The 24,566-nt window shown below is 31.5% G+C and overlaps 2 protein-coding genes across 2 annotated transcripts; one reads left to right on the top strand and one right to left on the bottom strand.

Moving 5' to 3' along the window:
* Positions 1–7,038: 7,038 nt before the first annotated feature.
* LOC111401938 (F-box protein SKIP14-like) lies at positions 7,039–11,478 on the top strand. Its single transcript, XM_023029929.1, has 2 exons — positions 7,039–8,626; positions 10,278–11,478. The coding sequence occupies exons 1-2, from the start codon at positions 7,643–7,645 to the stop codon at positions 10,752–10,754; spliced, it is 1,461 nt and encodes a 486-aa protein (XP_022885697.1). The 5' UTR covers positions 7,039–7,642; the 3' UTR covers positions 10,755–11,478.
* An 8,168-nt stretch (positions 11,479–19,646) lies between these two features.
* Positions 19,647–21,908, bottom strand: LOC111401931. Its single transcript, XM_023029920.1, has 2 exons — positions 21,809–21,908; positions 19,647–20,824 (listed from the first exon to the last, which is right to left on the bottom strand). Exon 2 carries the CDS (start codon positions 20,778–20,780, stop codon positions 19,857–19,859), a length of 924 nt encoding a protein of 307 aa, XP_022885688.1. The 5' UTR covers positions 20,781–20,824; positions 21,809–21,908; the 3' UTR covers positions 19,647–19,856.
* Positions 21,909–24,566: the final 2,658 nt, after the last annotated feature.

Raw genomic sequence — 24,566 nt, 5'->3', positions numbered from 1 at the left:
AATTTTTTAACCACACGTTCCATTTGATTTACAAATCTTCTAAACGCACCATTAATTAATAGGAGAATGCATATGTAAAGTTATAATCGCTTTAAGGACAATAATTCTATTGAAAAAAGTTTGAAAATATGTTTCAAATGAATAACTCGGAAAAGTCTTCCTCCATGTTGGGTGGTATTGATAAGTGTGTTTTTACACACTTATTTGGATCATAAACATGACTTAAACATGGAAAAAATGGTTGAATTGTGACTTAATCCAGTTAAATTTATGCATTGTAGGTAATTCAATGGAAATTGTGGAATTCAGGAGAAAAGAGCCGAAGAAGGACCAAAACGCAACAATTTGATAGTTCGAGGACCAAAGGTGCAAATATTGAAAAGTTGAGCTAAATGCAAAACGAGAGGGAAGACATGCCAAGTATGAGTTCAATGACAAAGCAAAACGAATGGAAGAAGAAAATATTGAAGAGGGACTGAAATGAAGATAATTGAAAGTTGGAGGACTAAAGCGCAAATACTCAAAAGATATGCCGAATGAGGGGCATAAGAATTGATGGCATCAATCATCAATTGGAAGATAAAATTTGTTGAAAAGATGAAGAAATCGAAGAAAGAAGTCAAGAGAAGCAACAAAGAAGTTCAGGGACCAAATTGAACAAACCACAGAGATGGTTACCTCTATGCGACCGCATAGTGTAACCTTCTATGCGGTCGCATAGAGGGCTCCAGGGATTCAAAGAACCCAAATTTTTTGATCTATGCGACCGCATAGATTCCTTCTATGCGGTCGCATAGAGTTATTTTCAACTCTCGGGCGCAGTTTTTCGTTTTGGTTGAAACTCTTTTCCTACCTAATTTGGACGCGATATAAATACCAAAATTCATCATATGAAGGAGGAGAACGACCAGGGAGAAGGAAGAGACCAAAATTGGAGGCAAGAAACTTGATTTTGGATTCAATTTCACACGGACTCGAGACGGGATTGAAGATTATACACACGGATTGAAGAAATTCCATACGGGTGTATTCTTATTTTCTTTTAATTTCGTTTTTCAATTTCTTGATTTTGCAATGATGATTATAGGCTAGGGTTTTTGTTCATTAGGAATTTGATGAACCTTTTGATGATTTAAATTTCCGTTATTTCATAAATTCAATATTAATTTCGATTGGACAAATGTTTGATTTATATGAGTTGAATGTTTCCATAATTATTTGGCCAATTATTATGTGATTGTAGATGATTTATTCTTTGCATTCGAAAGAAGGGGAATAAATTCGATAGAATATAAATCGACATAGGGTCCGATAGGGGATGGAAACTTACCTCTATGCTTTATGCAATTCATGAAAATGTTCATAAAATGTCATGCATTCTTATACATTGCATCATCCATAGAAATATAGGCTGGTGATGTGTAAGAGTAGATTCAATATATATCGAGAGAGTGTATTGGATAATTTAGGAACATTGAATTGGCATTTTGTTCATCTATTCGTTGAATTTGTGAAATTAGGGTTTTTAATAATCAATTGGGGATTCAAGTTCTTAATGATTTCATTTCAATACAATAATTCTAAAATTGCATATTTACATTTCAGTTGCGTATTTATTTCATTAGATTAGTGAAATTTTGAATTTAGGGTTTCCAATTTTGAAATTAGGGTTTTCTTTGCAATTAGGGTTTCGAATTGGGGATTTCTCCCGAAATTAGGGTTTTCATATTTAAATCAAATTTTCATTCAATTAGATTCGGTTAAGGTCACATTAGTTTAATTAGAGCTAATTTAATCCTCGTGGGAACGATACTTGGACTCATAGTCCACTTTACTACTTGTTAACGAACCGTACACTTGCGGTGGGTTTTAAAATCGAGAAGAAATAATTTTCATGAACAGGTATCGTATAGTCGATCATGATTGTTTTGAGGGGTGATCACGAGCTATCCGATTCATGAACGGATGCATTCTATATGTTGTGACAAGATATTTCTAGTACGTCGTGCTGATATATTTGATCAAGGGCAATGATTTCCTTTTTAAAGACAAAAAATCGGCAATGATGGGGCAATCGTGACTATCGCGCTCGAGACTTCCTATGATTTTAGTGAAATTAGTTATAACAGAATTAGACAGAACTCAAAACCTTCAAAACTCGATTGTTTATTCTATCTCTTGTATTGAAGAAAAGTGAATTTCAATATCATGTGTTTAGACGTGTTGAATATCGTTGTCGTGATATATTGTAACGTAAGAACATTTAAAAATGAGTAAGAAACTACAAGGGTCCTAAACTAACAGTATTAATTAGTTTACTAGTTCCTAATTTATCCTTTTATATTTTTAGGAACATCGAGTGACCAATAAAAATAGGGTTTCATTTGTAGTAATTTGTTTTATTTGAAGATTCTAGTATGTTAATTAGAGTAGTATCAAAGGAGAATAATAATATGATTGTGCTATATGTATATCATAATTTACATATTTGTTTATCAATAGATGATGATGTGAATTTTGATTATGTCAACATTTAATCAACCAAAAAAATAAAAATAAAAAATCCCCTCATTATCCTTTTGGGAATATGTTAATTGTATATAAAGCGGTATCTATAACAGAATTTACTAGGAGTGGATATTTTTTATCGGAACCGGATCGAAACCGTTTAGAACAAGCTAGTTCGATTCCGGATCTTCTAAACAACCATTTAATTTTGGGACAAATTATTAAGATCAACTGATTTCGGTTCTAGCAAGGGAACTGTCTGGAACCGGACGACTTTCATAGAATTTTTTATTTTTTTTGGTAAAATATATGACTCAATCTCCAATTCCTTTATAAAAAATAATGGGGTTCCTTCTTTATTTTAGACTATAGCACTTTCCTTCTCTTTGATTCTCTCTTCTTATAATTTTTTGATTAATTAATTCTCAAGCCAAATTAGAATATTTATTTTCACTATGATTATATAGTTGTTGATCCGATTGAAACTTTTCATCTAATTTTCTACAAATTATAACCAACAGAACAAGAAGTTGCAATAAATTTTTAAAGAGTGTTCAATTCAATGTTGGATTTTGATTTTCATGGCACTTTGTTCAGTTATTGGAGTATTATGCAATTTATATAAGTTGATGATTGCTTGATGATAGTAACTTTTGAATATTGTTTTTAAATTTGTAAACTTAATTTTCTTTTAATTTTTCAATAGTATGTTTAGTTCTTATATATTTTGTTAAAAGTATCACGATGATAGCATCTTTAAATTTTTTATTAGTGAATATTTTATTTTGACATTTTCAATGTAAAAAATCGGACCGGACTGAACCAATTCCATAGCTAAGTATATAACCATTGGTTCAATTTCTAAAATTCCCATTGGTATTCAATTCGGTTAAGTTTCCTTTGAAATCGGATCGCGCCCACTCCTATAATTTAGCCCTCGGATGGAGGAGGACCCACATTAGATAAATTATATTTTATTCAAATTGAGTCCTCCTCAATTGAAATCCACCCTTATGCACCTGTGGCACCACTCATTTTTTTTATATATTATTAATATGTAAAATATCATGTAAATAGTGATTTACTACCATTTTCATAATAATAATATCTAACACCAGTTGTATTTCAATATCAGTCTAGGTCTCGCAATGTGATATACTTAATAAAATGTAAATTATGTGACTATCTATTTGTATATCTCATTTAATGGCTAATATAATATTATTCATTGTTTGAGTCCCAAATTTCAACAATGCATTTATCTTCTAACTCGTTTTCAACAATATATTCTTACAATAAAATAATATTATACACAAAAATAATTTTGTCTACTTTTACATCATACATTCTGTAACATCCCAAAACTTTAGTAAGTTTATAATGCATATTCGTACCTTATATTGCGATGTATATTTCATGTAACATAGTAAAAGAAAATTATTAATAATATTATAAGCTTATAAAAAGAATTGAATTAAAATTTTGGTTAAAAACCATGTGAAAAAAATTAAGGAAAATGAAGTTGCTACTCTCAATAAATGACCTTACCACTCTAATATGAAAATGACAAATGGTATGAGGTGGCTACTCTTAATAAATGACATTGTCACTCTAAATATGAAAATGACAAATGGTATAAGGTGACTATTCTACATATATCACTTTGTCATTCTAAATACTACAATGACAAATGACATAATAGGGTAAAAGGTGGCAAAATAATGATTAAGGAAAAATAAATTAATTATTAATTTAATTCTAAATTAATACTATAAATAAGGGAGAAGGAGAGAAATGGAAATGCATGCCGAAATAAAAAAAATAAAAATCAAAGTCAAGTAATTTTATAAAGATAGCACTTTAATTGTCTTGTAACTTGAAGTGAGCAGTTTATACCTACTTTTATTTCAAACATATTTATTGCAATTATGTTTATTGGATTACTTCTTGCTTTTCAAATCAATTATAGATTCAAGATTTTACCCATTGATATTGACATTGCATTGAATATTGGCATTGCATTGAATAATGATTGATATTATTGATTTTAGACTAAAGTGGTGTAATCAACTAATGAGCTCATATATTGTTATTTTCATATTGCGCGCACGCATAGGATTGGACATCTATAATTGGGGTTCATTGTTTTCCTTTTTTATTCAAGTTAAAGAAAGATTATGGTATATATTACTTGCTGAATAAATATATTCACATTATTTTATTTTCTTGTAGATGATCACCACCAAATACATTGACTTTATCTCAGGTGAATGAATGACTTCAGAAGATGGCCGATATTGTGTGTATGTCTAGGAAGTCCACACATGGATGACGTATCCAGAATTTCCATGTTTCCATTACTTTGTGGGATCCTATTACTATGTTGACTACTTCGAGGCCACTGCTAGACGTATTTATTTTCAAATGATTTTCCTAGAGAAATAATGTGTCCCGGTGATCTTTGATATGTAGTATGAATATTAGTACAAATCGGTTGGTTATGATAGTAAGATATGGTGCATAGTACGACTTTTGCGTAGTGCAAATTTTGTGTAGTGAAAAATTTTGTAATATAACTTTTATATATCTACTAGTCTTTAATATACATTTTGCAATGTAACCAAGTATATAAAAAAAATTTCAACTATCTTATATTTATTGTTGCTTGTCTATTCCATACTCTACAAATAGTCAAAAAATTTCTCTCTTCACAAAGTATATAAAATTTTGAAATCTTTATATATAAAGTAAAATGACTAAATTGGGATTATGAGACATTCTCAAAAAATCCATTATTCTAAAATCCATTTTTAGCAAATAATGAGGCTAACCTTAAATTGGCGTTCCTATAATAGAGCTGGAATGATTCTTTCACGCGACCAAACTGTATAATCACTTTCCATTTTATTGCCTCGTATCAACTTGATCTAAAACTTTAAAAAGTAACAGGTTTGCACCTGTTTCGCGCGGGTTAGTCGCTAACAATTAAAAAGGATCAGACGATTGTGTAAGGGACAAACCTCTTGAGACAAAGTCCCAAAAAGGGGTGTTCTTTTATTGGCGATGACTTTACAATTGGAAACGAAAAACAAAGTGCCTCCAAGGGACGCAAGCACATGAGTTACTGAAAGAAAAATGTATAAGTCTAAAGTTAAGGAAATGAAAATTACATGTTCTCTGTTCGAGAGTTTTGGATTCGGTCCTTTGCTTCTATGTGCTTTCTCCCTTTTATACTTCATGGACGATCTCTTTGTGATCAACCGCCCTAAAAACTACTTGATCGTCCTATAACTGCCCACTTTCTTCGTAATGGCCAACTTGTCATGAAAACTGCATTTTTTAACTGCTGCCATTACTCTTCATCGTTCAACCGCTTTCGATTGAATTCCTTGAATCGTAGAACATGATGGGGCTGCTTTAATAACTGCACTTCTTGATAACCACGACGCTTTATGCTTGTTAAGACCTTGGGCGACTTGAAGGTTTGGGCGAGAATAGAGTAACAGCTCTGGGCGACTGTATGACACTCCATTCCCTCAGATTCTGAGCGACTTGCAAACTTGGGCGATGGCGTTACAGCGTTCTTGGGCCTCCCTATTTGGGCCTTCATCTTGATTTTTTTAATTGAGTTTTGTTCTTTGGGCTATCTGATTTGGGGATCCTTCAATTGGGCTTCACTCTTTGGGCTGTTCGATTTGGGCTGAATTTTTATGTGTTAACAGCACCCAACATATTTGTTTGGTACCGATTAAATTCTAAATTATAATATAAATCAAAGTCAACAATTCAATTCAACCACATGTTTTATGGATTCCACAACTTTTCGACTACACATTTTATCAACTTCTATCAAAATTTACATAAAAAGTTGATCTCAACACAATCAAACTTCTAAATCTTAATCAAATTATTATATGATCCTTGTGTTTACTTTAAATTTCTAGGTACCAACTTGCTTTGCATAATAAAAATATATTTCAAATTAATTTATATGATTTAGCCCCGAATCCCAAAAATTTATTTTACTCTCTCTTCACTCTGATCACATAATTTTTCATAAAATAATATTAAACGTAAATTCAAAATTTGTACATTTTTTTTCATTACACATTCTCCAAAAAAATACTATATCAAAAATTAAAATTATCACACAATGGTGGCGAAACAGGAGCTTATATCACTAGAAATTTATTGTTAATTTTTCAGTTGGCGAGCGAAAAACAATGTTAAGCCCTTGTTTGGCCCCCATTACGTGGAAAAAGTAATGGGTGGAATAATATTTTTTTGAAAAATGAGTGGTTGAAAATGAAGGGAAAATTTTCAATTTACGTATAATATTATTTAATGAAAAATTGTGCAGTTAAAAATAAAAGAAAGAAAAATGAAATGTAATGTAATGAAAATTAACGTGGGTTCAAACAGGTGCTAAACCAAGAGTCAAAGCTTTACTCCCCGTTTCCTCTCAGGCCACGAATTTTCCTTCCTTCGCAAATAAAGGAAAAATTATTTTCCGTTCCCCACACGTGTCACTCTCTACTAAACGTACACGCTTCTCTCTCTCGCTCTCTCTAAATTCCCCTTTTCCTTCGCTCTTTTGAACTCGATCGACAGAAGAATCCATTTCCATCCTATTTTTCCATTTTCCTCTTCAAATAAGATTTTTTAGCGCACAAATTCCACTCCCACGAGGATTAAATCCATCTCTGTCGATTGTGTTCTCCACGGAGCAAAAATTTATTTTTTTCTTTTATCCTTTAAATTTCCTTTTCCCCCTCTAAATTCGTGATTCTGTGAGAGTTCAGATTTGCCATATAATTTTTGTTTTATAAATAATTGCACTGGAAGTTTGTTGATTTTTTTGCATACGAAGTTTCTTTGATTTGCAGCTGAAGATATTTTAGGGTTCTGTACAAGAAAAACTCTGTGAAATTTTTGGTGCTTTGTTTTAGTTTGTCATTAAAAATCGAGGGTTTCTTGTCTGAATGGTCTAGATATTTAATCCACGAGAAAGGTTTAAAAAAATAATAATAATAATTATAATAATAATCGGGGGTTTTGCTGTTGAACGTACTACTCTTTTTCATTCTTTTATTTAGGTTTATCTGGAAAAGAGATAGAAGATATAAAATCTGAGATGGCATTGAACTATTCACATCGGTCAATATTTCCTTCACATATTGGTGAGGATAGTATGGTGTCGCCCATGAGGATTGTGAATGGGGACGGTTTTGCGAGGACTAGGCATGGGAGCCGAGGGGAAACCGAGGAGCGAAATTACGGGAGGGACAGAGTTGACCGGTGCAGTTCACCTGAGTCAGCTACAAATGATCTAGCCAACCTCTTGCCTTCCGATCCATTTGGGATGGATATAGAAACTACTTTCACAGCCATCACAGGATGGCTCGAGGATTTAGATGTCAATTACAGAGGATATGTAAGGAAAAATGATTATGCATCCAGTCAAGATGACTGTGATTGTTTTGCGCAGTGGAATTTGATTTGGAAAAGTGCCTCGAAATTCCAATCTCTATCTAGGAACGTTCAGTTTGACAAACTGAATATGGATATTCCATCTATTCCGAACAGTCTTCAGGGAGATAAGTGTATCCAGTCATCTCCAGACAATGCTCATTTAGATGAGAAACTGAAAATGGGTAATGTGATAAATCGGTGTAGTGAGGAGCGAGAGTCGACCAGATATAATTTCGGATTTGAACCTTCCAGTAATACGGGGGGCATTGTGGGCTTTGGCAGTGAGAGTACTAGCGGCAGCTCTGGGCAGCAATTTAGAGAGGAAGCTGAGGTTGCTGAAAGTTTTGCCAAGGAGGAAGTACCCCATGAAGCTTTAGGCTTCGCTCTTAGTTATCTGGGAGTCAAGGACCTTCTGTCTGTGGAAAGGGTTTGCAGGTCTTTGTGTTCAGCAGTCCAAGGCGATCCCTTGTTGTGGAGGACTATCAACATTGAGCAGCCGCTGAACGAGAGGATCACAGATGATGTGCTGCTGCAATTGGCTACCAGAGCTCAAGGTAATCTCCAATCCCTGAGCTTGGTAGAGTGTCCAAGGATCACAGATGATGGTTTGAGGCGTGTGCTTGAAACTAATCCACGGTTGACTAAGGTAAGTGGCTCCCCCATTCTCTACAGTGGTTTTCTATTGCAAGTATAATTTATATGCGGTCAAAATATTGATGTTGTTATATAATTCTAATAGAAGAATGACACAGAATGCATTGTTCATCACACTTCCCAGTTTCTGGTATTTAAATCTATTGACATGTTTAAAATGTGTTTCTAATCGCACCAATGCCTACGATTTATGAGAATTTATGATTTCTAGCCATTTTGTGGGTTTGTATGTCTGTTGTGAATTGTGGCCATCTACTTGGATGTTGAAGAGTAGGATAGCAAATAGAATTAAAGAAATAGATTTCTTTTATGCATGTTGAAAACAAAACTTAAACAAATAAATATGTCTGACTGCCTAAGCTTCTAGATGACCTTAATTGGGTTCAGATGACATGGATAACTTAGGAATTGAGTTCAAGAATCACCGTCACTCGCATATGAGAAATTGTCACTTTGTCACGGGTTGAATCCAGCCTATATGTGTAGGGGTGTGATGAAGACAACATATAGATAAATGTATACTCTTTTTAACATTTTAAGCATTTAGATGTTGCAGATAACAACACTTTAAGCATTTGTCTCGTTTAGTGCCTTCAGTAGTGCTCTTCAGCACTTATGTGTAAAGTATGTCATTTCAAAAGTGTGATGGAATAAAAATATGATTTCAAAATTGATAGATTTAGAAGCACAATGTTTATCTATTTAAACTGTCTTCTAAGCTAGATTTGCCGGAAGTGATGCAGAAAGAGGTGTTTTTATGGTTAGTGTGTTAACTCCAGTGTTTTAAGCTCTCAAGAGTATAGAAATAGGTAAACCTGGGAATAGTTTCAAATACCTATTACTTAATTATAAGTGTTCCAATGGAACTAAAATCAACCTAACTTCTTAATTTACGATAAGATATAACCCAAATTTATAGTACTTTGTTGTTCCGTTGCCTAATTTCATGTTCCAATGAAGCTACGGTCAACCTGCCTGCTTAATATTTGATAAGATGTAAGCCAAATCTATAGAGTTTGTTGTTCTCATTTGATAATATAATAGATTAAATCCAACCTACAGCTATGATATTTCCACGGATGGAATATTTTACTATGAATGGAGTTGGAATTCTGGAAGTTCTTGTCACCGAACTATTCCTTTCATGTTTTCTTGAAGCCCTCCATCTATAGTGGATACATTAAGTCTATGTAGCACGGACACTTCAATTAGGAAAGTGTGTCCGTGTACAACACTCCTCGGAAGCTCTACCGTGATTATTTTTCTTTTTTATTGATACCTAAAAGTTATTAATAAATAACAAATAGGTATTCATATTTGAAAGTTTCCAACATGAAATATTAATAACAAGTATAAAGCTAAATTTATACAATATAAATAAAGAGTTTTAAAGAATTTAATCAATGTGTTGATGACGGTCGTGTCGGTACTTTTTTGAAAATATCGCGTCGACATATCCAACACGTAACGTAACAGACACACATATCCGTGTCAGTGCATCATAGCATTAAGTTGTAGCAGCCCCGATTGCGCTTTTTGTTGCGCTCTTCTGCTCCTCTTGTGAAAATTCTGTCTGCAAGATATTAATTTTCTACGTTGTTAGTACATTGCAGGAGTCTCTAAATCTTATTATTTTTCTGCAGCTGTGTGTTCCTGGATGTACAAGGCTTACTATTGAAGGTATCCTAAATAATCTCAAGACTTTCAACTCAGATAAAGGTGTCCAAGGTATAAAGCACCTGAGAATTGGAGGGCTATATGGGGTGACACGTGAACATTTTGAAGAGTTGAAGCTGTTACTGGGGGCTGATAACGACAAGCTCCAAAAGCCTCACAAACCACACTTCTATCATCGGGATAATTTTTATCTTCTGTCAAATGATGATCGTGCAATTGATATTGAAATGTGCCCGAGATGTGAAAAACTGAGGCTGCTTTATGACTGTACAGCCAAGAGCTGTCAGGTTGAAGATAATGCGGCTCAAGTCTGCAGGGCATGCACACTTTGTATATCGAGGTGTGTGCAGTGTGGCCGGTGCGTTAACAATACTGAATATGAAGAAAATTTCTGTTTGGAATTTATCTGCTCGGACTGTTTTAAACAGCCGGATATGTACTGAGATAAACTGGGCAAAAATGTTGATTCCTCCAAGTATGGCACTGCATAGGTGCCAAGTTCTAATTCCAGTCTTCATGGGCAGGGGATGTTGCTTATACTTTTAGGTTGGAATTCTGCCCGTCAGAGAAGAAAGTCTGGAAGGCCATTGGATCTTGCATCCAAGAGCAAGGAGGCTAAAAAAAAAAAAGGAAAAAATCGTAAAGAAGAAAACATGGAAAAGAAAAACAGAAAGTGTGCTTTCGTGAAATTATTAGATATTAGGTGTCAGTGTCAAATCTTGTACTCTTCACTCGTATTTCGTTCTCTTCAAATGGTATTTTATCATTGATAGTAGGCTGTCATTTGTGCTTCTGAGATCCGTGGATCTTAAACATTATGTTATTATCAGTGTGAAGGTTGTTTCTCGCCCTTCAAAGTTCAGGCCATCAATTTATTTGGTGACATTGGTTGAAAGATACGAGTCTTGAGTCCGAATGTTTATTCTGTGCTTATGATGGATGACGGGCAGGTTCTTATTTGTGGATATGATAGCGTTTTGATGATCGGAAGCTTTGTTGAAATTGGAAACTTTTTGCTGCATCTTTCCTGCTTCTAGATTATGGGATGTCTAATCATCGTTTCAACTGGAGAATGCTGCTCTATGTGCTGCGTTCTATGTTTCGTTATATTCTGATTTGATTGTGAAGTGACATTTATATATTATATACGGATACAGATGTTTGTCATTTTCTTGCTGAATGAGGCACGTAAACTCGTTTTGCTGCCTTCAGGTGGCGGTTCAGTTTCGATGGTATTGTTGAAGATAAAAACCATATTTTTATAGATTTTGATTTGATAAAAATCGATAAAATATGTGATTGTAAGGTTGATAAAACTATAGTTTTCATGATATTTGTGGTTGAAAATGATTTTGAAGAAGAACATGAGACTGCATCCTGACGGGGATTGGAATACTTCAAAATTTTAATGGTCATCTTATACAATATCATCACGTAATCTATAATGCTGCTCAGTACCTAACAAAATGAGATGCATGCAGCCAGACACCGATTTTCATGAGAAAAGATCAGAAACGATATTTTCGCATGATTTCCTTTATAATTGAACTTCCAGCAAGAAATTGTCCGGGCAATTACATGTCCATGCACTTCTGTAACTACTCGAAAGCTTAGAATTAAGATTAGCTCGACTAAAACACAGGAGATGTTCGTGCGACAAGTCTGATTAATTACATTTCTAACTTCGACCTAGGATCAACGTATAAAAAATGGAAACATGTAAAAATATTCATCCAATGTATAAATATAAAGAAGCATGACATTTCACAGTATCTGTTCAATCATATCAAGGATACAACTATGAGATATATCCTTTCCTCCCAGCTTAGGTCATACACCCAGATAAAAGAACTTAAATCTGCAGGATCTATAAACTTAGCTAAAGTGTTTGTACAATTCAACATTGGTAATTTGGCATGTTACAAAATAACAAAATTCAACATTGGCGTGTTACAAAATAAGAAAAGCGTGTAATGTTGATATGGAAGCACACAAAATACAAGAAATCTACAATGGCTAAGGCTAATTCGTTCGTTGACCTGTTGACAAAATATGAAACGCCCATAGGCGTTAAAAAATATGGAACGCCCATATATATAAAAATATATAGTCTCACGAATACAGTAAAGCCGTCCCATTTCTGATGAAGAAATTCTCATTATTTTTGAGATTTCTTGCAGAGGTTTTTCAACCATTTCAGGCTCAATATCTTCTTTTACGACTTGCTTTTGTCATCGTTCTTCTTTTTGTTGTTCTCCGATGCAGGTGGTAGAGGTTTCGGGTTCCATTGATCAGCCCACAACAGCCCCTCAGAGCCGTATATGTCCATTTCTTGTTTTCTTTCCTTAGCCCCTTTGAATTGCCCAGACAAGAATTCCTGCCCGAAGAGTCCAAAAAATTTGTTTTAATCAATAGGCACCCTAGCTATATCTGGCTATTTTCTGTAGTTAGCCAATGGATTTGGTTCACCTGTTCCAGCAGTTATTTTGGGACACGAGTATGTTCTTACCAAAAAGTCATGATCCAAATGAACTGAGAGATTGACCTTTACTTGGGGTAATTTTTAGAAAGGCTAGAAAACTGTTCCTATTTTTCACAATGGCCTCTTTTATTAAAAATACTATTTTGTCCTTACTATAGTTATTTGCAAGATGTATTTTATATATTTAAGAATTTATTAATCAGGATCTATATTTATATTTTTCAATCTTTCAAATACCTTTAAATATTCTTTATATTTTAGTAGTGTTTCAAAGATCCTAAGCTGACATTTCTTGGTTATATATCCTCGAATTAATCCTTCTGAAATTTCTTCTTGTATATCTCTATGTTTAGTTATAATATCTTCTACCTTTTTTATTTCTCTACTAGTTCCTACAAAATCAAATCCTATATTATTTTTACAATTATAATCTATATCTCTATATATTTCTTCAATTTTTTCTTTGCCAACGAGAAATATATTTTCAGACTTTTCATCTAATTTAAATAAAAACGAAACATCTTTTTCATCTAAAAATAAAATAAGATTATTATCATCATTAGTAGTGGAAGTGGATGCTTGTGAATTGTTCATCAGAATAATTAAAGCATAAGCATGTAAAAACAAGCAAATAACTTACAGTAATCAAATGAAGTAAACAGACTTTCCCTCTAATATGCTCTTATAGATGCTTTGTATGTACTTAATCAATCTTCTGAATCAAGTAAAGATTAAAATATTTTTTGAAATCATTTGGGTCCACAACTGCTTCCGCAAAAGGCTTTTCAATTAAGGTTGCATTTCTCATTCTAGGGAACTAGTCGTGTTTTCACAGACGCTATTTCACAGTATCCAGAGTCTCTGTTTTCACCTCTATCCAAACTCTTTTCAGAATCAAGTTCCTACTTGGAACGAAATTTTAAAAGATAACTCACACACAAGGTGCTACAGTTTTGTTAGAAAATTGTCTTTTTCCCCTAAACAATTCATCAAAGACGGGTACTTTGGCATGGCTAACATCCATCCAAAATTAATGTTTTAAAAATCTTTTAAAATCTCTATCTGTACTGCCGAGGAGTCATGAGAAACTTAACGAAATCCTTTTATGAAAGTTTTGTTGAACATAACAAACTTTACTTTGATATTCATAAACTGAAATTGTACATGTTTACAAACTATATTTACATACCTTTGGTACTCACCTTATGAAGTTTAGAACTTCATAAGTGATTACCTTATTACACGCTTTCCTATCTTCAAGCTATCTAATATTTTTCTGAATAAAAGTGGTGTATACAGATTACAAAAGATATATCTCTAAGATGTGCTTCCTTCCAGTGTTTAAGAGATAAGTTGTTTCGAGATATCTTCCTTCTTCATCCTTACCTCCTTTTATAGAAGTCTCTGATAATCTTATCTTGACAGGTGTTTTTCACCTTTCTTTGTTGGGTAGTTAAGACATCTTATCTCCACCGAATTCTTCATTATCTTCTTGTTAGGTGGACCTCTCCATTTGAAATTATATGTCTTATCTTTTGAGTTTGTCTGCCACTTGTGATAATTGGTTGAGTAGTCACAATTATAGAGACTTTTCTTGTACTATCTTCTGTCTTTTAGTAGCCACAATTTTTCTTTAATAAATTTCTTTATTAAAGTAGTGATAAAGGGCTATTTTTGTTACCATCACTTTTTTATTTTCAAATCAAAAAATTCTGCAGAAAATTCTTCATCATTAAGGGATGCTTGACTCATATCTTCAACTACACAGTATTCACAATGGTGATCACTATAATTTCAAAGTAATTTGCATAATACTTTAACCATATCTTCTGATCTATGCACTTGGTTGGAAATAATTGTAGGTAATAAATTGTCGAGATAACAAATATCTTCTTCTTTTATAAATAATCCTAAAAATTCAATTTCTGTTCTTGCTATCTCAGCTTTCTTTTGAGAAAGTGTGATACCATATTTTTTCATAATATAACAAAATTTCTCAAGATGTTTAGTATGTTCATCAATACTATTTGAATGAATAAGTAAATCATCTACATATGCAATACAGAAATGAGTAATTTGTTTAATTACCTCATTCATTCTTCTTTGAAATATCTGTGGTGCATTTTTCAACCCAAATGGCATTACATTCCATTCGTACTGTCCTAAAGGATTGGGGGTACTAAATGCAGTTAGTGGTTTACTTTCTTCTGTAAGCATGATTTCCCAAAACCCTGACTTACAATCAAATTTTGAAAATATCTTTTTATTTTGTACTTGTTTAATAAGGGTATCCTTATTTGGCAAGTAGTATCCTTCAAATTTAGTAATTTCATTTAATTTTTTGTAATTTATCACCATTCTGGCTTTTCCTTTTTTTATCTCACTATGTTTTCTAACCATAAAAGTTGGGCTGCTATGTGGGCTTTTACTAGGCCTAATCAATCTGTCTTCTAGCAATTCTTTTATCTGTTCTTTAAATTCTTTTTGATCATCAACACTATATTTCATAGGTTTGACTCTTACAATTGTGTCTGAATTTGTTAATTCTATTTTTGCTTTTACTTTGTCTGTATTCCATTTTTCTAATGGATTTTCAAAATATGTTTCAGAAATTTCTTTTTTCAGTTTTTCAATCCTATTTTCTGTTGTCATTTTTAAGACTGTAACTGGTTTAAATTTTTCTGTACTCCAACATCCACCACGCTGGGTTGAGGAACTCTGATGATTTATATCTGTATATACTATTGTAACAGCTTTATTTATTTTTGGTGTAAATATTTTATGTGTACGAGGTATTGTGAACATATATTTATCAATATATTGTGTAAATGGTGCATATTTTAATAGGAAATTTTGTCCTAATAAAATATCACAACCAATTGTGGTTGACATATTTATTATATCAACAAATACTTCTATAAAGGAAATTAGAAAATATACTTGCTTAGCATATTTGTTGTATATTACCTTATTTCCACCTGCTGTTGTAGCGGTGACTATCTTCTTTGAATTATATATCCAGTATTCAGATGGTAGTACATTTGGTAAGCATAAGCTTATTGTACTTCTTGTATCTAAGTAAGCATGAAATTTAATTCTACAATAGCTTTTTATATTAAGTGTAATTTCAATATATAGACTCAAGGGGTTAGTACTTATTACTCTTTCCATGATAACAATGATTTCATATTTTCATCTATTCTTGAGATGATGATTGGATTATCATCAACTATTATCTTTAAATATCCTTGGCAGATTTTATAAGGACTATATTTTTCAAGAAAGTTCATTCCTAGTAGAATAGGTGAACGATCTACTCCATATAGTTCATCTTTATATATTATTATTTCTTTAAGATATTCTTTCTGGTCCTCTCCTATAAGTATAAGAGGGAACTTAACATATTTTCTTATTTTAAGATTATTTCCTAAATAATCCTTAAATATATATGGTTCTGGTATTTCAAAGTCTATTAAATGACTAACAAATTTAGCATTTACATGACTTTTATTTGCTCCAGTATCTATGAGGACAAAAAGATTCTTCTTAAATCCTTCTTGATTTACACATCTTGTCTTAATGTAATATTGCGAACTTGATGGTTCAGTAATACTTAAATTCTTAAGTCTGCTTATTCTAGAGTCTTGTTTAGAGGGAAATCTTGCGATAAGATTATCTCCTTCTAAGCTGACACTATTTCTTCTTATTAGTTTTCCTTCAGAATTAATTTCTTCAACTTGTTTGTGGAAATCAAGCATTATCTGTTCCGGTATAGTGACTTCATGTTCTTGGTACTTCCTAGGAGGTATATATTGTGCTAATTCCTCAAAATCTTTATGTATAATGATGTTATCAGTTATCTATCTTAGATTGTTATGATGGCTAGTATTAAAAGCAAAAATTGATTTTATGCTTATATTAATAGCCTTACTTCTTCGTAACATTTTTAAGTTTCCAATTCTATAGTATAGATTAAAACTTTGATCAATATTTTCATCATTTAATGATATTGCATAATTTAGTTTTACTGTAAATATTATCTTTTGATAGACTAAGTTTCCTACAACTGTTCCTAATAGAACATCTATGAGATCTTGTAAGATTCTATTGTCCATACAGTATATTTCTATTGGTATGTTAATACCTTCTCTAAAGAATCCTTTTACCATTATTTGGACTTCTCCTAATTCAATACATTTTAATTTGTTTCTTACATTTTCTGGGATTTTGAATAACTTTTGTTTTACCCATTCTTTTGTAATTATAGGAATTCTTGCTTTTCCTATAGTATCTTCTATATTGATAGACATTTCTTTATAATTCATACTTACAATTGTTTTATTTACTCTTGGTAATATTCCTAAAAATCCTTAATGGAATACATCTTTTTCTTGTAGGTCTAATATCTTCTTAGTGATTCATGTATATTTTTTAATATCAAATGTAATTTCTTGATTTATACCTTCTATAGAGTCTTCAACTTCTTCAGTTGTTTCTATTTCTATTTCTGATTGTTGTATATCTTGATTCATATATACAATCTCCTCATAATCTTCTTCTGATGATGATGTATTTAATTCATAAATGCTATTGCATTCATTACTTAGATCTTCAAAATATTTAATTGGTTCTATGTCACTATCTTCTTGGAATTTTTCATAAATTCTAAAAGTTTTTATATTCTGTCTATCTTTCTTTTTAGAACATTGAGGGACAATATGTCATTCTTCATTACAAATAAAACATATACACTTTTTAATATTTCTTGGTTTAAATTTTTTATTCCAATTTCTCTTCTTGAAATATTTTTTGTGTGGTTTAAAATTTCTTTTCTTAAATTTTTTATAGTTTTTGAATTTTCTTTTATATTTCTTATACGGTTTATATTTCTTCTTATGGCATCCAAATTGTTCAACTTGGTCATTATCTTTATAACAACATAATGAATTCTTTCTTATTTTATATGCTTTTTTATTTTCTAAAGTTTCTCTACACCATATTCCTATCATTCTTTTTGTAAATTCAATTCTACTTCCAAGACTATTTATTTTTACACCTTCCTCTTCTCCTAGAGGTAATAATTTCTCATATTCTTTTAATAACTTAATTCCCCATGGGAATGGTAATTTAGTAAAATAAGACCTTAATATAGGTTTATTTTCTTGATAATCTCCTTGATTTAGTATATAATATATTTTTTCGAATTTACATGTGTATCTTTCTAACTCACACATATCATATATATTTAAATTTTTCATTGCTATCATTTCTTGATTATATTCATCTTGTTTACTTTCTTCATCATTAGAAGTATACATATCTCTTAAGAATTCCGTTCTTAAAATTTTTTCAAATCTTTTTAATATCTCCTGAATATTTTGTTCATTTAAAGTATTCGTATTATCTAATATCTCAGTTCTACCTGCTCCATACTTTATCCTTCCTTTAATAGTTTCTGGTAATTTTCTCCACCATTCAGAAACAATTCCTCTGAATGTACGTTCGATAAATTCAAAGGCTGTATATGTTTCCCATTTATTAAATTGTATTGCTAAATCTGTGCTTTTCATCCATATTTCAATAGCTTTATTTTTATCTACACAGTCTAGACCTAACTATATACCTGTTGTATGGATTTGTTCATTATAAGATTTCATTGGGTTTATTTCTTTTATGAACTGTTTTCTTACATTTCCAGTGTATCTTTTCTGTGTTTTTCTATATTGGTAAATATCATCCTTATCAGGTATTGGGGTACCATAAGGATAATCTTGTTCTTCATCACTACTGAATTCTACTTTTATATTCTGACTTGAAGATGGATTCGTATTCATCTTTATATTTTCTATTTTTTCAGTTAATTCTTTTAACTGTTTTTTATATTCTTCATACTCTTCTCCTGTAGATTCTAAAAATTTTTGTTCTATTTCTTCTACATCTGTAATCATATATTGTTTTTCTTCATTTTTTTCCCTTTATTATGTTCCTTTTGTGTTATCTTAAAATCTTGAGGTGGATTAATTATAATCCTATCTTTTCCTTTAAGATTTTTATCTAAAAGAGCGTTTCCTACTTGTAGATTATGTTCTAGATTTTCTAATCTTTTGTGTATATCTTCAAAACTTTCATTTGTGGTGTTTTTAGGTAAATAGGGATAACAAGGTTTTTTATGTTTTTCAACTTTTTTCAAAATTTCTTCAATTATATTTTCTTCATCTACTATATTCATCATAATTTTTGGTTCGTAACCTGGCTTTGATATCATTTCTTCAGAGTGTGCAGCGGAGGGGTTAAGATTTTTGAGCCAATTAAAATCTTCATATGTATATAAATATCACAATAGAATTTATAAAATTCACTATTTTTTATTAAAACTTTTTCTTCAATAATTATGTTTAGTTCTTTAATTCTTCTTCTTAGATTGAGAATTAATTTATATATACCATTTTCTGTTTTGATTGTTCTATTATCTATAGAAATATTTTTATTTTTGAATTTTGGATCTAAATATTCTGTAAAGAATCCTTTCAGATCTTCTTCTAAATAGTTTAATTCACTTTCTGTTGCGTTTTTTAGATCAATAAAATTTTGTATAATATTTGGGTTTAAATTTATTAAAGATTTTTTATCTATATTTCTTTGAGGACCTAATTGAAGATTTTTATACATTGTAGTGATTTTGGTTGCAATTTTCTCAATAAGGGGTACTTTTGAAAAAATTATTGTTCAAAAGCTATTCTTCAAATGTTTATATTTTTTGGTCTAGTCTTACAAAACTATCTTTTATTTAGGCCATTTACAGGTATTTCGTCCCTTTACTTCATGTCAAAGTATATTCAACTCATAAGAAGAATTAAAACAATAGGGATCACTACAATTTCATCGACAAAATGAAGAATCGGTCCCTTCCTCGGAACGATAATGTCATCAGGCTTTGGAACATTGTAAAAATACAGAATGGGAAAAATAAAAAAATAAAAAAAATACACTGTGAATCGAAGCCTATTAGTCATAGATTCGAAAATGTGTTGGTCAGTTGACCTTTCATTTCGTTTCATTTGTATCACTGGTAAAACTCCACGTAGCCAGCAATCTCCTTGCACAGCAATTTTGCTTCGTTGGCTAATTTTATGCTTCTAGCAATTACGAGTCCTGTCTGTCTGTGAGTTGATGTTGGTTTGTACAACTTGGCTTGTTCCTCCTGTCCCAACAAAAGGGCTTCTCGGGCCGGAACCACATTTTCCCACCAAAACTCACGTAAAATACCTTGCATCAATTCCCAGTAGCTGCGCTCTCTCCAGACCCGAAAAATTGTGCTACCGTTTGGTGTCCAACAATACAAATCAACCCAATCTCTGTCCATTATCTCCATTTGACCCTGCACCTGAGGCATGTAATAAAATGGCATAGTTGACCATGGTAATCCCATCTCAGGCTTCCCTTTGTTAAAAGGGCACTTTACTTCTAAAATCCCGCCCCTCGGAAAGCATCCGAGTAGTCCATCTGGGGAAGCACCAATCCAATCGAATCGCTCCTTAGAATGGATTGCAAATCCTAAGGAACTCACATCACGACCAGTGATGCTTTTGTACTTCTCTATTGCAGCTGCTTCATTGAGAACTCCCCATTCCATGGCACCATTTTTAGAAGCTTCTACTGCATTTGATGCAAATACTTTCTCGTGCCAGAGTTCGTATCGACGATTGCCTTTCCAGAAGCCCAAAGCAGTGCTGAAGGTGCTTGTTGTTAGCTTGTCCTTGCGAAGAGCAAACCATTCGTCAGAGCGTTGGGGGGCATCTGATGGAGTGAGGCGGGCATTCAAGACTAAAGCTGAGGATGGATAATTGAACAGTGTGGAAGGAGAAATAAAAGATGAAGCACATGTTGAAAATGTTCTTAGGAATATAATTCTGAACTTCCTTCCCCGAGGAAGAGGTACTGCTGCTCTGCTAATGTCACTGAATCTAGCAATGCAGGTGTTGGTCATTGCTCAGCCAATGTTATAAATTTCTTGTAGTTAATCAGGATATCCTACAAAAACCAATAGAAGGGTGACGGATAGGCAGCAGAATATTTCATGGCATCAAATCAATAAGGAAATGAGTTATCCATTTGAAAAAATGAAATATGAGACAGTTAAACAACGGTATCTTCTTGGAAAATAAAAATTAACACTATGCATTGAATAGACATGTATAAATGAAGGCCATGTTTAAGGAGAAAAGCTAAATATCGCCTTACACGCGGGCACTTCAGATTGATTATTTCCACAAGGAAAGGAAAAATTGAGTATCTTATAGAAATGGCAGCGTATAGCTGACCAATGAAACAGCTCAAGACAATTCCCAGCATGCTAAAGCAACCTGAGATTCTTAGACTACTAGTTGGAAACATTAATTCACCTTATATTTAGTAAAAAGTAATACGAGGAAAAGTTATTAAAAATACTGAATTGCCATTCTTAATACATCTATTCACGAGCAATATGGAAGTATCACCAAAACAAATTCAACACCTCAATTTCAACATGAAACTTCAGCAAACATTGACGGATAAGTTCAACTTTCATCTTTTCCTCCTAAATTCATCATCAAGATAAAGACCTACAATTCCATACCATCCAATACTGAGTTTACACTCCAAAAACTCAACAAAACCAATCAATGTTTCCTCGAGAAAGAGAAAATATCAAACGAAATAATCTCATATGCAGCAATTAATCCAAAGAACAAACGAGTTCCAAATGCTACATAAGTATAACTTAGTATAAATGAAAGTGCACACAAGCAAAATTTGATATGCGAATACAACCAGAAAATACATATGCAAATATTAAATGAAAAAAAAAAAAAAAGAAACTGGGATCCCAAGAAGAAGATAATAAAAACGGTAACGCAAGAGTAAATTAAAGATTTTGAGCTGGTGAAAATGAATGTGCCCAGATAATTTTAATCACTGGAATACAATTGAGGCCAGATGGGTGGCGTTAAGAACAAGTAAAAATGGAAAAATTACCTTTCAGTAAGTTGATTTAGGGGGTTTTTTGCAGAGGGTTGCAGAGATGGGGAGACGGCACAGACGAGGAGGGACAGGGACTAGATAGGAAAGAGCAATTTGGGGGAGTTTTAAAAAGGAAATTGAAAAGCACTAAAATATTAAAAAAAAAAAAATCTTGGAATTTAATTTTACCCCAAAAAAAGAAAAAAAAAGAAATATGTTAAAAAACAGTTATGATGCCCCGTTTGTTTCTCATTTTGATAAGAATGAAAATGAAAAATATAGTCGTTATGGATCCCATACAAGAGATAGAAATTCAAGTTTGATGGTTTGATTTGATGTGATTGATGATGATCATATTTTTCATTTTAATGAAAAAATAATGGCAAACAAACAGAGGCTAAATTAGCGTAAAATTAATATTTGATTTTGAATTAATTTATAAATAATTTATAAATTTATATTCAAATGAGGCTAGATTCAGCTCTTTATATGCCTCCCGTTTGATAACAATTTTTCAAAAAAAATAAAAAATAAAAATTTAATCATTATTTCAGTCGTCATTTTTTATTTCTTCACTCTTAATTGAGATTTAGTTTTCTCTCTAACGCAAAAAAAAAATCAATTCTTATAATCACTATTAATCATACTCTTATTTTTACCTATTTTTACTGTTTTAGGCTCCAAGCATGCATGGAGTTTGTGTGTTCTCTCTCTCTCTCTCATTTTTTTTTTTTTGTAAGAGTTAATATTGGAATTTATTTCTTTTATCATCATGAGTTCGAGCGCATTTTTTTAAATTTTATTTTTTGGATTTGTTTGGATACCTTTACAATAATTTTACTTCTTCTGAGTTGTATGGTGGGATCTTTGTTGATTACATACAAATAATTTTTAAATAAAAGCATATGAGAGAATACAAGTTTATGTACGTATTTGAAAAGGTATAAAAGTAAAAAAATATAGATCTATTTTTTAATTTTATAAAAGTCGACAAAGAAAATATCGTGAACTCTAAAAATCTATAAATCGATTGAGTCTGTATAGATGTAGACTTCTATGAACCAATCCATTTATTTTGACATCGAAATTTCAAAACTAAAATAGTCCCTATTTGGTGTAAATTATAATTAGATTTTTTTAGTGGATATCGACAAAATTAAAGAAATCTTATAAAATATGTAATTTAAATTAATTGTTAAACTTAACCTGTAGTAAATTTTAATCTAAAAAGTCCATAATTAGTCCAATTCCTCTCCTTTTATTCCCCTAAAAACCCAATTTTCTTCCATCAAAAGCCATTTTTCGCCATAGAACCAACAAAAAACGAGTTAAAATATTTCATTAGTTGTTGAACCCATCCATTTGTCACGCTTTATTAATTGAATTTTTAAATACTTTCAAGTGATTACTGAACTTCATAATGTTTTCGAGTATGCATTTCTATGAGATTCAACCTAAATCAAAAAATAAATAAATAAATATTGATTATATAGTGATACTCTCAATCTAATACGAGAATATTGATATTGATCAATAAAATATAATTTTTTAGTCTTCAAAAAATGCGTTCTAGGTAAAAGAATAATGTTAATTTTAAATTAACATAAATCTTAATTTAGATCATAGTATCCCTTTCCATCAAGAAAATAAAATAAATAATTTTTTCTTGTTACTATAAATATCTAATACCAAAATCAAGAAAAATAAAAAAATTATATCTCAAACATAAATTGATATTTTTGATTTAAAGTCAATAATATTAATCAAGACTTACAAAATATAATTTTTAAATTTGTCACGAGATAATTCAAGAGAAATGTAAGGCGGTCTTCGTGTATGATATTTTATACTTCTAAATTTTCAATTTTTGAACATCTGGATTAAATGATCAGTTGGAAGCATTTTAAATTTGAGTGAGTAAAGTGTGACAAAAGTATAACTTCAGTGATTAATGAAATATGGTTAGTTAGTGATGTAGTGCAATATCTTATTTTTTAAGGTATTTTAAAGCTCAATAACTAATAACATACTGTAAATGATTGACAAAGTACAATATTTTAAAGGTCAATGTTTCAATCAAAAGCATTTTAAGTTCAGTGACTAAAGCATAAAGAGGTATAATTTAATCGATCTTGCAATATTTACATCCTGATTTATACCCCAACTTATCGAATTAGCCCTCGTTTGGTCCTATTAAAATTATAATTCATTTTTCTTTATTTTTTTTATCTATCACACATTTTCCAATAAAATAATATTACATTTAATCTTAAATTTTTTTTTCTTTCTTAGTCACATGTTTTTCAAAAGCATATTATTCTAGTTATTAATATTTCAAATAATGGAGGTCTAACAAAAATTTATAATCGACACAATATAATATTATTTTTCATATCTCACGTGTTAAATCCAACCATTATAACACTTCAACATGGTCAATCTACCAAACAAAGTGCCAACCAAAATATACAAGTAACTTAATCCATAATTTATAGGGAAAATTGTAGCAAAAGCTCCAAATCTTTGAAACATTAGCAGACTTCACCTCTAACTTTTTCAAACGTTGCAGGTGAAGTCCTTTTGAACGATTTTCATCCACAAATCAGTTAGTTGACCAAAAATTTAACTTTGGCTACATTTTTAATATTTTAAAAATGGGTAAAAAAGTAAATTTTCGTTTATCACATTAAATGGTAATTAAATTAAAAAATGAGAAATAAAAAATACAGCCCCTGTCTTCTTCCTCTCACCCCACCCCACCCCACCCCACCCC

The sequence above is a fragment of the Olea europaea genome, chromosome 1, assembly GCF_002742605.1.
Source record: "Olea europaea var. sylvestris chromosome 1, O_europaea_v1, whole genome shotgun sequence".
Taxonomy (NCBI): Eukaryota; Viridiplantae; Streptophyta; class Magnoliopsida; order Lamiales; family Oleaceae; genus Olea; species Olea europaea.
This window is presented reverse-complemented; position numbering and strand designations above follow the sequence as displayed.

Excerpts from the sequence above, each read along its gene's own strand:
- LOC111401938 (XM_023029929.1), top strand. The coding sequence starts at position 7,643 with ATGGCATTGAACTATTCACATCGGTCAATATTTCCTTCACATATTGGT. Across the intron at positions 8,627-10,277 it reads CTAATCCACGGTTGACTAAG|CTGTGTGTTCCTGGATGTAC; the intron begins GTAAGTGGCTCC and ends ATTTTTCTGCAG.
- LOC111401931 (XM_023029920.1), bottom strand. The coding sequence starts at position 20,780 with ATGACCAACACCTGCATTGCTAGATTCAGTGACATTAGCAGAGCAGCA.